Source organism: Phocoena sinus, chromosome 12 (genome assembly GCF_008692025.1).
Source record: "Phocoena sinus isolate mPhoSin1 chromosome 12, mPhoSin1.pri, whole genome shotgun sequence".
Classification (NCBI taxonomy): Eukaryota; Metazoa; Chordata; class Mammalia; order Artiodactyla; family Phocoenidae; genus Phocoena; species Phocoena sinus.
In genome coordinates, this window is record NC_045774.1 from 66,790,240 (window position 1) to 66,808,796 (window position 18,557).

Here is an 18,557-nt window from a genome sequence, read left to right on the forward strand (position 1 = left end):
GTCTGTATTTCTCTAGCTTCTCTCTTTCCATTCTCACTTGTGCCCACTCCATTCAGTCTTGTATTATACCACTACTCCAGAATTGCTCTTGTCAAGATCACCAGTTATTTTCACACTACTAAAATCTAAATGAATGATTTTTCAGTTCTCATCTTTTTTGATTCTCAGCAGGCTTTGACACAGTTCATTAGTCTCTACTTCTTTCAGCACTTTGAGTTGATCTCTAGGATACCATACCAGCCTGGGTTTCATCTTACATCCCTGGTCACTTGTTCTCATGTTTTTCTATGCTGTTTACTCCTCATCTTCCCAACCTATAAACGTGAGAGTGCTCAAGGCTCAGTTATTCGGCTCTTTGCTTATCTATCTAAATTCATTCCTTGGTAATCTCATCCAGTGTCATGGCTTTGTATACGATGTATTTGCCAATGTTTTGCTCCATCCCAGACCTGAACTCCACACTCATATATCCAACTACTTGCTTGATATCTACTAGGAACTCAAAATTACCATTTCCTAACTGAGCTCACTTCAAAGTCATTCCTCCCGTGGTCTTCCCCATCTTGATTAATAGCCACTCCATTCTACTAGCTCAGGCTAAGAATCTTAAAGTCATCCTTGACTATTTGAAGACCAGGCGTTTTGGTTCCCTTTTTGTGCTATCCTTAAATTTCATTTAAAATGGGTTTGTTTGGGTATCTTCATCAGCTTGAAAAGTCTTCAATTTTATTTCTATTTATGTCTTGCTAGTTTAGAAAAGAATTTAAGTTGCATCTTATTGAATGAAGCATTTTGTATTATTCCCAACCTGTAGTCATAAATGTTTCTGCTTTCCTAGGCTCATTCATGGACATCACTTCTACAAATACCAGTAATAAAAGCGACACTAATATGGAGCAAGTTCCGGCCACAAATGATACCATTAAACGCTTAGAATCAAAATTGTTGAAAAACCAGGCAAAACAACAGGTTTGTTTTGTTACTAAAGTAACAAAAAGTAAAATCTTTTGGTAACCTAACCAGTAGTCATGAGCGTTATACTAACAAGTTAATTGTTTGTCCTCTTCCTCTATATAAGTCCTGAGTCTTGTTCCTGAAACAGACAGGCAAGCTTAAGAGTAGAGATGTGTAATGATTTTCTCCTGGAATTCACTACCAGTCAAATCATTTCCTCTTCTGATGATTGCTGCGTTTGCCACCTGTGCAACTCCCGCCTTACAGTGATCCCTAACTTGAACGGTTGATGGTTACAAATGTAAAATGCGTATTCCTTCCCCAGTTAAAGGAATTGTTCTAGATCTCTCATTTCATATTATCCAGATTTATTATATTTTTGCTATTACTGGTTTTAAAACATTTTAAGGAGTGATTTTATTCATCTTGTCCGATGCATTTAGGTTAACCAATATTTGGGGCATGTAACTCCCAGCTCTAGTGACCAGCGTATCCTAAAGGCCAGTATCTACAGCTTGTTCTCCCTCAGCCTTACAGCTCCCTCTCCCTGAAAACTTTCTATTTCTTTCAGAACAGAACCCCTAAGAATCCCAGTTGGTATATTCCTCCTTCTAGGCTGCCCAGGATTTTTAAATATAAAGAGCTTTAGTGATTCAAATTGACCTATATTTTTAACAGAGCGAATCTGGACGTTTGAGCTTGGGAGCTTCTCGTGGGAGCAGTGTGGAGAGCTTGCCCCCAACCTCTGAAGGCAAGAGGATGAGTGCTGACATGTCTGAAATAGAAGCCAGAATTGCTGCAACCACAGGTAAAATGAAAATAAAAGTCTAAAGAGGGGTGAAAATGGTAGTTTCAATTGCTTCAGTAGTGGGAATGTCAGTGGTTTTTTTTGTGCGTGTCCTAAATTTTTTTTAAAGTAGGAAGTTAGTTTACAATATACTTCCTATGCTTCTAGCAAAAAGTGTCTCAAATTCCAAATAAGGAAAGCATGATTTGTAAAATTATTTGGATTATAAAATATACCTTCCTAATTACAGATTTTATCAAATGTAATTCAGCTCAAACACAAGCTGAAAATCTAAGTGAGAAATTGAAATTTTGCCAAAACTAGGATGTTTTGGAGGATTTTGGGTGATTCTACTATAATTTTGCGCTGAACTCAAGCAATAGCAAATGTTTTGTTTTGAAATTAGCAGGAAAATGTACTCCAGATCCAAATATAATTTGGCCTTACTATCTGCTGCGCTGCTCCTACTTTCAGTGGCAAAAAGTAGCTAAGTTTAGGATTAATTCTTTTAATTGTAAAATAAAAGATCACAGTAATTTTATTTGATCTTGAAAAAGCTAGCATTTATATTCCATTTTGTCAAGAAAGACTGGTCAGCACAAAAATAATTACATGTTTTGTTACCTGAGTGAACTTCTAACCTTTTCTAACCAGGTTCATTTAGTAATGCTGGGTTAAATTGTTTTCTTTCTGATTCCCCCAGGGGTGGAGAGGAACTGATTACAAATACATTTCTATTGTGGAAAATGTGGAAATATAAACAAATAAAAATACTAGTTTTCCATAATTGTCCCACTCAGAGATAAACAACATTTTTGTGTATTTACCTCTAGTCTTTTAACCACATATGTGTATACAAGTATATTTCCAAGTGTATTAGCCTACTTTTTTTTTAACTTAGCTAACCAGGTTTTTGGGTTTTGTTTGTTTGGTTTTTTGTTTTTGTCCTCTTTTTTTTAGGTCTTTATGGTTTTTTTCTAAATAGAATATTTTCATTTTGTGTGAAGCTCTTTTCAGAAAGAAGTTGTCCAGAGGACCATCCTAACTATACTTGTCTTCAACTAATCACTTATTTTATCAGTTAGCATTAGAATCAGTTAGATATTACAGAATATCCAAAATAACAGTGTCTTTAACATATAAGCTTTATATTTCACACACAAACAAATCTGGAGGTAGGCCCCATGATCATTAGGTAACTGGGTTTCTTCTGTCTTTCTGTGTCATAATCCCTATTGTGTGGCTTTCATCCTGAAGGTTACTTTGTACTCCATAATGGCTATTACAGTTCCAATCATCACATCCACAGTCCTGGCATCAAGAAGCAAGAATTAGGGGAAGGGCTCATGCCCAGGCTTTTTTAAGGAGCTTTCCCAGAAGTCCCTCCTAACAACTCCCACGTAGATGTCATTGGCCATAGTGATAGTGTCAGATGGGAAGGAAGAGCCCTGTGGCTCCATGGGAAGGAAGGATCTGCAATCTTTTATCTAGGAGCATTGCTGTCCTGAGTAAAGTTGGGGTTCTGTTGCGCTGGTGACCAGGAGTCTCTGCCACACAGATGGGTCTTTAGAAACGATCAAGTTGAATGGAGGTCACCAGCCACTGTCGAGCTTTCCTGGCCTCCATGAGTCACAGGTGTTTCTGTGTGGAGTCGGGGTGTCGCAGTGTAGTGTCCAATGAACAGTGTACACAGGAACACATGCTTACACTTCGGCAGCCTTTTTCATTTCAGGAATATCATTCAAGTTAGACCTGCCAAATAGTGGTTGCTACCCTAAAACAGGAAATGCTCTGTAATGTAATAACAGTAATTTTATATCTGCTCGTGTCAATTTTTTAGTCAGGTACTGGTTTATAAGTATTCTTTACAGAAGTGTTATTTCACCAGATTAAAGATAACCACACATTTGAATTACCCTGTCCTTTCTCTGCCTAAATGTAAAACAGATGGTTGAACATCCGTTGGTGAACTGTCTTACTTTGAAAGGTTCATATTTTCCAGCCTTTCAATACTTTTCAGGTTTAGAAGGAATACACCCTAAACTTTGGAAACTACAATAAATATTCAGTTTACCAGAAGTATGTTTAAATATTTACAATTATAAAAGCATAAACATTTCATACTTTGATTCAGTAATTATCATTTAATCACTGAATTTTACTTTATAGCACACTTCAAGAAACACCTAATTGGACATATATTCCTGTGTTTGTTCATTTAAAACAAATATGGCAGCTTATCTCTTTTTAACTCCTCTTTTCCTTCTCAGTTTCATCCTAGACCCCCCCATTGCACTTCAGTGGTTTCACTTAGGTAGATTATTTCTATGAACATGTTTGAAATCTAGCTTTCTCATTACCCTGCAGCTTTGTTTGTCTCGGCCCTATTTTTTTTTTCCTGCTAATTAAAGCCAGTATGTGAAACATCTTGTATTGGTAATTGTTTGCTCCTTAATCACGCCTTTTCTAAGCATGGATGAAAAGTTAGATAGTTCTGCATGCCATTCTGCATGAAGTGTTATTAACATAACTATTTGAAAAGTATTCTGTTTTTGTTCATCGTTTTCTATTACTATTTGTAGTTGTTTGCATGTATACTGTATATATGTGTTTTTGCAGCCTTTTCCAAGCCTAAACGGGGCCACCGTAAAACTGCTTCATTTGGCAACATTCTGGATGTCCCTGAGATCGTCATATCAGGTATCATAGACCACCTGAGTCGGTCTAATAGCTGTGGAACTGGAATAATGATCCCTGGTACTTAAAAAATGCTTCTTGCTCCAATTTGATAGAACGTGAAAATAGATACCTTGCATGCAGTCATTAGGGAGACAGATTAAAAACTGTATACGTTTATCTACACTGAAGTGGGCTTGGAAGGAAACCTCACATCTCCAAAACCGAGGATAGAATAGAAGGTAAAGTGAACGTTTTCACGGAAGGGAGAATACCAGTCCAGAATTCTGCCAAGTTCCTCTCATCTTTTAAGTGAGCGGAAGAGCTGAACCCAGACCTTTTTTGCACCCAGCAGAAAGAGGAAACAATCCTTTAAAAATATTTGTTGTCCTTCACTCCTCTCCTTCCTTCGTTACTACTTTGGGGCTCCCTCTAGGCATTCTATCCCAGCCTCTTTCTGTTGGGAACAAGAGAAATATGAAGTTGAGAAAAGAGTTGCTAAATACCGTTTTGCCCTAACCTAGAAAACAGAAATAAAGTAAAACTAAATGAGATTTGCTGTTTTGTTTGGTATCCTGCCAAAGAATTATGGTCAGTTCTGATTCCTGTGTATTATCAGGAGACTCTTCTTGCAAATTACGTGTTTTTATACCCAACTCACACATGGTACCTCCATGTCTCATATTGGCAAATTGCTTTTATTTCTTATGGTGATCATTTCACAGATGCATCTAAATCACCATTTTCAATAGAAACTTAAATGGCGTATGTGACCTTCAGTATTGGTTAATATATGTTATCAAAATCATCATTTATTTACCCTTCTGCTTTAGGTTTTCCTCCACCTCTTCCCCTGAAATTTTGACAGGGAAATATAGTTTTCCCCACACAATCATGGGCGTAGTTAGGTGAGTGCTCCAGCACACTGTCCTTTGCCTGTGATTGTGCTTTTAGCATAGTATTGGATTATATCTGAATGCCTAGTAGTTCTTTTCTCCTCCAGTAAACTGAAACATGAGGATAGAGACCATGCCTTTGTGATTAATTATTGATGGCACCAGCAGTATCTGGCTCAGTGCCTCACACATAGTGTTTAGTAAATATGTGCCTATTATATAAGTGAACAAACCATTATTGAGCTCCAGCAGCTAGGAACTATGATACATGTAAAATTTGTATATAACAGATATGTGTAAAATATAAGTTATACAATTCTTAGGGGCCATTTTGTCTATACAAAACCATTTTATTTCTAGAGTAATTAACTTTTATTCTAGTTATCAAAGTGGTTTACTTTACAACATTTTCACTGTTGCCATTCAGAGAATACCGTTAACCCTTTCTTCACATAGTAATTTTATTTATTGAGTCATGAGCTGCTTTCAAAATTAGCAAAGTACTTAGGGTCATTTTACCTCTACACTGAAAGGTCCCAAGTTTAAGGGAATAATATTCTGACTGAAGAAGTGGCAACATTTAAACATACATACTGCTGAGCTGTGATTATCTTAAACGTTTGAGGGAATCAGGAAAATTGAGGCAGATGGCACAATAATCCGGTCTTATGGGTAAGCATTTAAGAACAGATACACCCACACATAGTGGGTGAAATAGCCAATGGTGTACAAGATTAACAAGGGAGAGAGAAGAAGGGAAAGAATAATAGTCTCAGTGGTTCTCCTCCAGGGTGCATTTGCTCCCCAGGGGACATTTGGCAACATCTGGAAACATTTTTCATTGTCAGAACTAATAGGTGCTACTGGCATATGGTGGACAGAAGCCAGGGATGCTGCTACACGTTCTGCAATGTCCCAGGTAGCTTCCCACAGCCAAGAATTATCCAGCCGGAAGTGTCAGCAGTGCCAAGGTTGAGAAACCCTGGTTAGATGTGCTGTGTGGCCTATAAAGTAGTTTAAAGCACATCATCTTAATTAACCTTCGTAAGTCTTATAACTAGGTTATCAGATAAAATTATAGCCATTTTACAGATGAAAATCTTAGATCTGATGATGTTGAATGGTTTTCCCAGAGTCACACAGCCAGGATCCCATCCTAGATCTTCTGATGCCAAATTACATCCATGTTCTCTTGTTTTGTTTGAGTCAGAGAAGTTAGAATAATTCTGCCTTGCCCTTCATTAGGGTTCATATTAAATTTAGGTGAGCTCTTCAGCCAGGAGACGCTTTTTTATGACATTGGATACTTACGGAGTCAGAAAAGCTTAATTCTGCTCTTAATTGCCAGAGTAACAATGCTGTTCAAATGGAAATATCATTCGGTAATACATTTTATTAAATATTCTTGTTGGGTTTTTTCCCAGATATTCAAACATTAACCCAATCAGTTTTACTTCCTTTAGTAAAAGGATGCAAGCACTGGAATTGAAACAATTGGACATAAAAGCTAAACATTAATTTGTTCTTAGGTTATATTTTTAAATTAAACATAAAGATATAACCCATGCTTTGGGAATGTCTCAAATGTCTTACATGGCCATTTTAATTGTAAAGGAGGATGAAATTTAATTCCAATTTTTTAATACCTTCTAGAATTTTTTCCCTCAAGGTTGTTTTCCCTACAAGCCCTGTGATTATATTTCCAGATACTTCTTGATATATCCAAACTGGCATTAATTAGCATTGGATCCCATTTGTAAGCATTTTTTTAAATATAGCTGTACTTTTTATCTTATCTGTTTTGGATAAGTAGTTTCAATAATATTTTCCTTTGGCCAAGTGCAGTATACTGTCTAATGTACCTCTTGGAATAAACGGCCTCTTTTTAATAGGAGTGCTCATTTAAGCATCACATAAATTTTTATGTGTATTTATTGGCAGTGTACAAATGTATCTTTTCTGAAGTGTTTGTTGTTTCTTGCATTTTTTAATACCTTACCAAGTCTTAAAAGTTATTAAATACACACTATTACTCTAAAGATTTTTTTTAATATATCTTTATAATGACTAAAATGCCTAACCTAGTCATAGGGTCAGCAAATTTAAATCTTGTGTTTTGCTTGCTTTTCAACACTATTATATACTCTGTCACCAACAAATGAGGAAGAACAAGCAACTTACAGCTAACACCAATATTCATCAATTTAACAGTCTCTCAGGTCGTGCAGAAATGGACCTCTAATACCTCAGGACTTCCTATGGATCAGACTACACAATATTTTGTACCCCTTCTACCTTGACCGTGGCTCTAAAGAGGTATTGGCAAACTTTGGTATGGATAACCGTTCTTTCCACTTTCCCCTGCCCACAGAGAGTGGCTATAGATTGATCTGGCTTCTTTTTACCAAGCAAGACACATAATTAAGAGCAAATTACCAATAGAGTATGACATTTTGCTAACTCTTCATTTGTGAAGAAGGTCCTGCCCAATAATGGTGTGCTACCTAAGCAAAGTTAATGTAAATGTAGAAGTCTCTTGCCCAGACTTTAAACCATTTGATCTATAGTTTTCTAATGCATTTGTTTATTGAATATTATAAGACTTCCAGGAAAGGAAATAGGCTTTCTTAAATGTTTTCCATTAAAACTTGGAGTTTTAAAAGCATAATCCTTTCTCCTTTTCAACCAGTACATTTTAATTTGTATTACTTTTATTTGAAGAAAAGAGAATGGGTGGCATATTATTGGATTGCTTTAAATGTTTCTATTTTTTTGTCCTTTAAGACTTAAATAAGATCATGGATTTTTGTTTATTCAGCTCTTTTACTTGGATTTTAGAATGCTTTGACCAAAGAGCATTATGTACTCTCTTTTATGTACTGTTCTTAAGGATTTGATAAAGAAGATTGAATATGCAAATGTTTTGAGTCAATCTTGTTAATATATATAAAATATTTTTGCCCAGGTCCCTGAATTTAATTGATATTTCTTGTTTATAATATTCTTGAAGCTGAAAAGAAACTTTACGAATCCTTATGATTTCAGCTGCATTTAGATCTCTTTACTGAGAAAATTTTAATGACTATTCATTCACTTTTAATTTCAGTCAGGTACATTTAGCTCTATTGTATATTGGGTATTTTCCAAAAGTAAGTGTTAATATATAGTTAAGTAGAATAAGTAGAATATGGAAAAGGCCAAACATAATATTTAACAGAAAGTAAATGGGTAATTAGCTTTCTAATACCTATGTGTTGTTTTCCTCCTTCAGAAGTTTCAAATATCTTAGGTAATTTAAGTCGGGGGGCCAGGGGTGGAGGGGAGTGGTGAGGACCTTGTAGAATGCTGGGCAGCTGGAGGCCGAGATGCTGTGCAGAGACACCTGGGCACCACTTTGCTTTTTCCATCAGGACGGAAATATAACCTTCTAATACTATATTTGGTTCAAGAACCAGTAGGTACTGTTTGTAAACATTCCTATAACTGTATGTACGTAAATTATTAGTGCAATTCTTCCCCTTTTTAAATAGTGCAGCGCCAATATGAAGAGACCATGAGATAGAAAGAACTGAGCTTTTCTAGATCTTCAAGTTCCTACCTTGCACACAGTGTCATTAACAGCTGTAAACCTTTATTTAGGGACACTGAGGCCCAAGGAGAGCTCTACTGAGATATACTATACCTGCTTCTGCCAAGGGTAGCCACCGCACCTTCAGCAGAATTCTATATTTGTGGCTAATTAAATAGGGAAGTGCGTCTAACCTAACAGTGAATATTTAGGTAGTCTCTTTGCACCATATTGTGGTCTACCAAGATCACTTTTTTTAATTTAAATAATTGAACTCTAACCTAATAAAGTAGGTTTATTAGAAAGCAAAACTCAATAATAATTGCTTTCCTTTGGTAGGGGGGAAATAACCCCCACCCTAAAGGAGGCTTTATTCTAAAAAACCAGCCAGGTACTTCCCTGGCAGTCCAGTGGTTAAGACTTGGCCTTCCAATGCAGGGGGTGCAGGTTCGATCTCTGGTCGAGGAGCTAAGATCCCACATGCCTCGCAGCCAAAAAACCAAAACATTAAAAAAAAAACAGAAGCAGTATTGTAACAAATTCAATAAAGACTTTAAAAACGGTCCACATCAAAAAAATCTTAAAAAAAAAAAAAAAGAAACCAGCCAGAACTGTTAAAACTAGTAAAGGAGTATGAAACTTGTGCCAACTTTAATATATATGTATATTTTTTTAACATCTTTATTGGAGTATAATTGCTTTACAATGTTGTGTTAGGTTCTGGTTTATAACAAAGTGAATCAGCTATATGTATACTTATACCCTCATATCCCCTCCCTCTTGTGACTCACTTTGTCCCAGCTTACCCTTCCCCCTCCCCGTGTCCTCAAGTCCATTCTCTATGTCTGCGTCTTTATTCCTGTCCTGCCCCTAGGTTCCTCAGAGTCTTTTTTTATTTTCAGATTTCATATATATGTGTTAGCATACAGTATTTGTTTTTCTCTTTCTGACTTACTTCACTCTATATGACAGACTCTAGGTCCAGCCACCTCACTACAAATAACTCAATTTTGTTTCTTTTTATGGCTGAGTAATATTCCATTGTATATATGTGCCACATCTTCTTTATCCATTCATCTGTTGATGGACACTTAGGGTGCTTCCATGTCCTGGATATTGTAAATAGAGCTGCAACGAACACTGTGATACATGACTCTTTTTGAATTATGGTTTTCTCAGGGTATTCGCCAGTAGTGGGATTTTTGGGTCATACAGTAGTTCTATTTTTAGTTTTTTAAGGACCCACTATACTGTTCTCCATGGTGGCTGTATCAATTTACATTCCCACCAACAGTGCAAGAGGGTTCCCTTTTCTCCACACCCTCTCCAGCATTTATTGTTTGTAGATTTTTTGATTATGGCCATTCTGACCAGTGTGAGATGACACCTCATTGTAGTTTTGATTTGCATTTCTCTAATGATTAGTGATGTTGAGCATCCTTTCATGTGTTCATTGGCAGTCTGTATGTCTTCTTTGGAGAAATGTCTGTTTAGATCTTCTGCCCATTTTTGGATTGGGTTGTTTGTTTTTTTGATATTGAGCTGCATGAGCTGCTTGTACATTTTGGAGATTAATCCTTTGTCACTTGCTTCGTTTGCAAGTATTTTCTCCCATTCTGAGGGTTGTCTTTTTGTCTTATTTATGGTTTCCTTTGCTGCGCAAAAGCTTTTAAGTTTCATTAGGTCCCATTTGTCTATTTCTGTTTTTATTTCCATTTCTCTAGGAGCTGGGTCAAAAAGGATCTTGCTGTGATTTATGTCAAAGAGTGTATGTACCTCCTATGTTTTCCTATGAGAGTTTTATAGTGTCTGGCCTTACATTTAGGTCTTTAATCCATTTTGAGTTTATTTTTGTGTGTGGTGTTAGGAAGTGTTCTAATTTCATTCTTTTACATATAGCTGTCCAGCTTTCCCAGCACCACGTATTGAAGAGACTGTCTTTTCTCCATTGTGTATTCTTGCCTCCTTTATCAAAGGTAGGGTGACCATATGTGTGTGGGTTTATCTCTGGGCTTTCTATCCTGTTCCATTGATCTGTATTTCTGTTTTTGTGCCAGTACCATACTGTATTGATTACTGTGGCTTTGTAGTATAGTCTGAAGTCCGGGAGCCTGATTCCTCCAGCTCCATTTTTCTTTCTCAACATTGCTTTGGCTATTTGGGGTCTTTTGTGTTTCCATACAAATTGTGAAATTTTTTGTTCTAGTTCTGTGAAAAATGCCATTGGTAGTTTGATAGGGATTGCATGGAATCTGTAGATTGCTTTGGATAGTAGAGTCATTTTCACAATGTTGATTCTTCCAATCCAAGAACATGGTATATCTCTCCATCTGTTTGTATCATCTTTAATTTCTCTCATCAGTGTCCTATAGTTTTCTCCATACAGGTCTTTTGTCTCCTTAGGTAGGTTTATTCCTAGGTATTTTATTCTTTTTGTTGCAGTGGTAAATGGGAGTGTTTCCTTAATTTCTTTTTCAGATTTTTCATCATTAGTGTATAGGAATGCAGGAGATTTCTGTGCATTACTTTTGTATCCTGCTACTTTACCAAATTCATTGATTAGCTCTGGTAGTTTTCTGGTAGCATCTTTAAGATTCTCTATGTATAGTATCATGTCATCTGCAGACAGTGACAGTTTTACTTCTTTTATTTCTTTTTGTTCTCTGATTGCTGTGGCTAAAACTTCCAAAACTATATTGAATAATAGTGGTGAGAGTGGGCAACCTTGTCTTGTTCCTGATCTTAGTGGAAACGGTTTCAGTTTTTCACCATTGAGAACAATGTTGGCTGTGGGTTTGTCATATATGACCTTTATTATGTTGAGGTAGTTTCCCTCTGTGCTTATTTTCTGGAGAGATTTTATCATAAATGGGTATTGAATTTTGTCAAAAGGTTTTTCTGCACCTATTGAGACTATTATGTGGTTTTTATCCTTCAATTTGTTAATATGGTGTGTCACATTGATTTGCGTATATTGACGAATCCTTGCATTCCTGGGATAAATCCCACTTGATCGTGGTGTACGATCCTTTTAATGTGCTGTTGGATTCTGTTTGCTAGTGTTTTGTTGAGGATTTTTGCACGTATGTTCATCGGCGATATTGGCCTGTAGTTTTTTTTGTGACATCTTTGTCTGGTTTTGGTATCAGGGTGGTGGTGGCCTCACTATGAATTTGGGAGTGTTCCTCTCTCTGCTATATTTTGGAAGAGTTTGAGAAGGATAGGTGTTAGCTCTTCTCTAAATTTTTGATAGAATTCACCTGTGAAGCCATCTGGTCCTGGGCTTTTGTTTGTTGGAAGATTTTTACTCACAGTTTCAATTTCAGTGCTTGTGATTGATCTGTTTATATTTTCTATTTCTTCCCGTTTCTTCCAGGTTTTCCATTTTATAGGCACAGAGTTGCTTGTAGTAATCGCTCATGATCCTTTGTATTTCTGCAGTGTCAGTTAACATATATTTTTAAATTACATATTCAGTTTACCATGAAGCAGTAGTATAATCCTGCAGTGTACAGTGCTGTGTGAATTTTTTAAATGTTGTGTATTTTACACATAAGGATAGTGTCCCATAATTTTTAATATTCAAAGCTTATGAATATCAGAATTTCCAACATTTTATTTAAGAGATGTCTCCAGGAAAATGTGTTGATTTTTACATGAAGAGAGTCTTCAGGAAGTTGGAACATAGAAAAATGTAAGTAGTTAAGGTAAGGAAACCGATAAGAAAAACCTCAAGAATTACTCTCTGGGACCCAATCCAGCAGTCTCTGGAGGGACTCTATAATGATGACTTTCAAATACCAGCCCAGGAAATCAGTTGTACTTAAAAAGAGCAGCTTTTTGAAGAGATGGATTTTGTTTTAGTATGGTAGAAATGATCGACCTATCAGCTGCCATTCCAGCCACCCTGTTGGGTGGGGGAGGGGCTTAGGGATATAGTGTATTCCTTTTGTTGCTCTCACTTAGAAAAGTTATTCTAGGGCTTCCCTGGTGGCGCAGTGGTTGAGAGTCCGCCTGCCGATGCAGGGGACACGGGTTCGTGCCCCGGTCTGGGAGGATCCCACATGCCGCGGAGCGGCTGAGCCCGTGAGCCATGGCCGCTGAGCCTGCGCGTCCGGAGCCTGTCCTCCGAAAAAAAAGAAAAGTTATTCTTAAAAATATCATTTGTTCCCTACCCGTAGTCGTGAAAGTTCCAGAATTTGTTACAGAATAAAATACTTAGGACATCATTTACAGGTTTCATATTCCTTGATTAAGCATCTGTTAACATCATATTGTCCCTCATTTCTACTTCTTTTTTCCTTTATACTGCCATGTGTAATATAGTTATGCACATTTCAAAGAACCCTGAAAAAGTATAAAGTTAGTGGGTTTCTGAATTAGTGTTTAGTTACCAGAAAATTCAAAATCAGTCTAAATTTACTGAGCACACACCCAGTAATTTTCATTTGCGATAATAGGAGCTTGATGTTTTTTACATTCATATTTCTAAATTATGACTTAAAACTTAATATTGGAGCAACAAGTATTTGTTGATTGCAGTCCTTTTTTGCTTTGTCTGAACTGTTTGCCAGATGGTTTCTGCCATGGTTATGCTAATGAAAGTGCATTACCTAGTATTGCTTGCTTTGACTCATATTGTAGCTTGAAGATTTCTCATTCTAAGGCATTTGTTAACTATCAGCTCTCCTTTACCCTACTTAAAAGCTTTTATTCCCCTTTCCGCCTTCCCTCACCTAGATTGGAGCTTGTTTTTGTTGTTATTGCAATGGTGATGTACTGATTTTTAGACACTGTGCTGGGTGGTTCCCCAGATTCACAAATGTTGCTAATCTGAAAAGAGAATTCCAGACACTTTTACAAGCCTGTCTCATCTAAGCTAATTTTAGAATGATTGTGTAGAATGAAATGTGCCTGAAATTGCTTATTAGTCATGATGGTAGGGATCCATTTTGTCCTCTGGAAACAGGGATAATTAAAAGTTTTCACAGAAATGTCTTAATGTGCCTGATTCAGTAAATGTGCAGTTTGTTGTTATGTCAAATTTAATTGAAAGTTGGAGCTTGGGATAAAATGAAACTCGAAATAAATTTGAGTTAAGATTATGCAAAGAATTATAAAACATAGCTTTAAATAGAAAAGAGTTATACTTTCAAGGTGGCTGTAAATTTGAGTTATTCTGTTCACTGCATGCATTATTGCATTAAACATTATTCTTCTGTTGTAAGGTCCTTTTAGTTTATGTAAAAAATAATAGGGTCACCTTGATTAAGATGCTAAATATATTGCTGATCGGTTTAAAATAACGTACTGAAGGTTATGGAAATACAAAATTTTAAGAATGAATTCTGTCTTCTAATCAGGCCACAGTTATTAGTGTACGAGATCTGAGTGCTGCCCACTAGTTGAGAAATGACATAATATAGCTTTCAGAGTCAAAAGAATTTTGACTTTTTTGTCAGCTGTTACTTATAATATTTTGGTGTTTCCTTTTAGACAGCTGATCTCTCATCTTAGAAGATACTGTATAAACAGCCCTATTCCCAAGTAAAAGTGCTGAGTGAAGCTGTTGTTTAATTCATTCCATTTTACTGAAGACTTACATGTGTAGAGTTCTTTCATAAACTGATTTTTAATTAAATTATTTTTAGCATAGAAGTTCCTGAAGCAGGATTAACACACTAGCCCGTTTCAGCAAGCTGTGTATTTGGGAATGGAATGAGAGTCATTCATCTCCACTAGGAAATTAATAAGAGTTGTTGTTCACAAATAATAAATTACTAGATTCTGACAAAGACTAATGGGATTAGGTAAGTGTGACTCAGTGTAATAAATGCAAGCCTAAGCATCCTTTCAGGCCCTGAATCAAAACAGGTACTGCTGTTGGTTAAAGTCAGTCATGGCTTACAACCTGCTAGCTGTCTTGCTGTACAAACTGTAACGTAAGGCCCTTGAAATAGATGCCGTCATCAGCCCCAGCCCCCAAGCATTCATCTGTTTAAACACATGACAGAAGATGGTAGAAGAGAATTCAGCAGCTCTTCGTGTAGTAGGAGTGGTTATTGTATCAGGACATACTTTGTTGTAGGCCAGCAACTTTTGAGTTAAAATACTATAGCTGTTTCTCTTCTTCTCCTTACGTCTTTCTTTCACTCTTTTTTTTTGGCAATAAACTCACTTATTTTTCTCACAAACATTTTGTGTAGATCCAAGGAGCAACAGATTCCAACTTTCTTCTGTAGCAGTTAAACCCTTATTGTCTCTTCAAGTAGATTTCAGTATTTTACTTCTTTTATTTTTTAAAAGGCAACGGGCAGCCGAGACGTAGATCCATCCAAGACTTGACTGTTACTGGAACAGAACCTGGTCAGGTAAGACTTAATATTTGAATTATCTGTCTTTGAAGAATAGTAATGGGCAGAAATCAAGAATTAACTATTATATATATATATATATATATATATATATATATATATATATATATATATATACTCTGCAAAATTAGTTTTATGAGTTGACCTAAAATTATGATAGAGAAATTCATTATCACAAGAACTTAAATACTTAAGGGAAAAACAGTATAGATGCCATTATTGATTTAACTTGAAGGAAAATTTGTGAAAATATGTTGATTAATTCAATAGTGCTCTATGTATGTTATATGGTTTTTATATATGCTTTACTAAGGAAGTATTCAATTTTGTAATTTAACAATTTGTCATTAACATTGTCCTCTAAAATGAATCATTAGTATTATCTCCTTTTTACTAATGAGGGGAATAAATATTTCCCCAAAAGATGTCACTCCTCTGGGATCACAGGCACTGACATACTTGGCGGACTTTTAACATCTTTTAATTTGTCATATCCCCTAGATTTATATTTTTGTGAAACATCCTTAGGACAGTATTTACTAAGCAGATGGATAAACTCTAGAAAGTCTTCTGTCCCAGTTGTTCAGGTTTTTATTCTTCATCTTTATATTTCTGGATATTCTTCTAAACGCCCCTTCCCTCTTTGTAGATGACCCAGACAGTGCTATAATTTAAGCCATTTCTGACAAGTGCAGAGTTTTAACCAACCAAGTATATAAAAGTAGCAGTCATTGCTTTTTCTGTTACTCAGGTCAATAGACTTAACATATATAATTTATATCACATTCTTAAAATGAATTGAAAACTAATTATGAGGTTTTGTTGTTGCTTTCAGTTTTGCTGAAATAAATTTTAAGACTATAGCATGCATCTGAAGTAATAAAAATACCACATTATGGTCCATATTCATGAAAATTATAGGATTATATGTTATAAATAATGTGACTTAATTTCTGGTAAAATGTATTAGTACTTTTCATCTAAAAGGTGTTTTATTATTTCATTTTTATAACATACTTGAAATTTTAGAGATTCTTTGTAGTCATTAATAAATATTTGAAAACCTTTTCTAGCCATCAGCTAACTTAACTAACAAAACCACTTGAGATATTTAAATGATAGTTAGCCTTGATCTTCATTTATATCTGGAAATATTTTTATTTCTTGCAATACCCATACACACACTCAAATACATATATACACACATACGTACATATATATACATAATACATATTAATTTATTATATATTTTATGATATTAAGTGACCTTAAATCTTGGTTTTATTTATTTAATAGCAGCTTTTTCAGTATATCTGCTTTCATGAGATCCCAGAACTTTTGAATGAAGTTTCCCACTTTCTCCCCCTCAAATACTTAAAGTATTAACTAGGGCATTCAGTAACAGATAGCTTGACATCTGGTATTTGCTGTGATTCCTTAGAGGCTTGATGAGCTCAGTCTTTTTAATGCTATTTACTATTGCCATTGACATTCCAGTTATGAGAAACTCTAGCCAAGTATTCTCCCTTTGACTAGGAATGAGAGGCTTGCTCTAAGACAATTCAGGAGCATCTGCCAGTGCCAGTGCTCTTCTCTGTATTCTATATTAAAGGCATTGCTGTATTTCAGGACTGACCTCACCATACCAAGCCTTAACTTATTTCCTCACAAACTCCATATTACATGAGACTTCGATCATTACCATTTTCATCTATAAAACACTGGAACTGAGGCAGACTTTGATTGTGGGACAGTTACCTGCATGAGTTGTCATGGACTACTCCAAGAGATTCAGAGTGAGGGGGAGTTTGATATGGTGGTAAAACCTGTTCTAAAACAGGTGCTATGTAGCCATTGTCTAGCCAGTTTTTAAAATTGATCTGCTCTTTCAGAATTACTTAAGTATTACAAACTTAAAATGCCTAATATCCAGTTTGGGGTGAGAATGCCAAATGGTAATCCTCATATACTATGAAAACATTTTCCCCTGAAAATGTTATGATAAATGACCATTAAATCTTTTTAATTACTACTGAAAATAGCATTCATTATTTGAAGAAGAAAAGTATGCATAATCTGGATTTTCAAAATTGAAGGTATAGTTCTTTTTAAAATCTGGCTAAGCAGTGATTAAACAGATGCATAGCAGGGTTTTTTGTTTGTTTTGGCCATGGAAATTGATAAAGAACATAAAAGCATTTGCCCAGTCAGTACAACCATCAGAGGAAAAGAGAGAGCTTACTAATGAAGTTTACTGTCACATCTCATAGGGGAAAGTGATCTGATGAGAGTTTCTACTATGACTCTTGATTCGAGACTGATCTTAATAAAATCACTTAAACTTTTCATCTGTCAACTAAAATTAAATTGGTTGTTTTTATACTGCCATTTCTATTGAGAGGAGGACTAGTGAACGTAGCAAGCTTATTAATTAAAAGTGGTTGTGTAAGTATTCATGTAAAAGATTGCCTCCACACAACATACAACTCACTTTTAAATTAATTGATTAAGGTTTTTAATTAATTCAGGAAGCTCATTAAGCACATGTAATGGATTTGGCCTCCATTTGAGAAGGTGCTGAGAAAAAAGCTGCCCCTGATGTCCAGGAACTGATCTAATACTAAAGCCTTGGTGTTGTTAGAAGCTGGACATAAAGAATGTCTCAGAACACCAATAGACAAAGTGACTCTGAGACCATGATAAAATGAGACAAAACAAGACCATTTTATAGTGTTGTCTAAGCACAGACAAAAGCAAGGTCACTGTGCCACCCACAAAATACAAACATTGCCCTCTCCCAGTGGATATGAGTGACTGATGCTTCTTTACCAGATGCAGCTTTACCCTGACTCTAGACTGCCCTCCCTGTAGAATTGCCACTGCTTGCTGACAGTAGCCAATCTAGAGTGAACGCCTCTTTCTTTGGAGCCTCCTCAGAATCATTCAACAAAAGCCCAGATCCTCTAGTAAGCTCTTTCTAAAACCCTCTTATACCCCAAAGTGCCCCAGGGTGAGCACTTTGCTTTACTGCAGCAAATACCAAACCCAACTAACTCCACGACGGGTGTGTTTGTGGTAGCCTTTGGCCAGGGTGCATTGACAGTACCAAAAAGACCCAGTCTCCCAGGAGCTTATTTGGGCAGATCAGACTTATGCCCAGATCACCTAGAGAACTTTAACAGTAACAGCTGCCTTTTATTTATTGTGCAGCCATTTCGTGCCTTTAATGTATATTATTTAAATCTTAACCCTATAAGTTTGGTACTTTTTATTTGCCCCATTTTGCAGATGGATAAACTGAG

At 36.0% G+C, this 18,557-nt stretch overlaps 1 protein-coding gene across 1 annotated transcript in view; it reads left to right on the forward strand.

Moving 5' to 3' along the window:
• Nucleotides 1-18,557, forward strand: part of MAP3K7 (mitogen-activated protein kinase kinase kinase 7) — a 68,740-nt gene that overhangs the window by 35,028 nt on the left and 15,155 nt on the right. Inside the window, 4 exon segments of the mRNA XM_032650751.1 lie at nucleotides 839-969; nucleotides 1,633-1,762; nucleotides 4,361-4,441; nucleotides 15,188-15,252. Coding sequence (XP_032506642.1) covers nucleotides 839-969; nucleotides 1,633-1,762; nucleotides 4,361-4,441; nucleotides 15,188-15,252 — 407 coding nt within the window.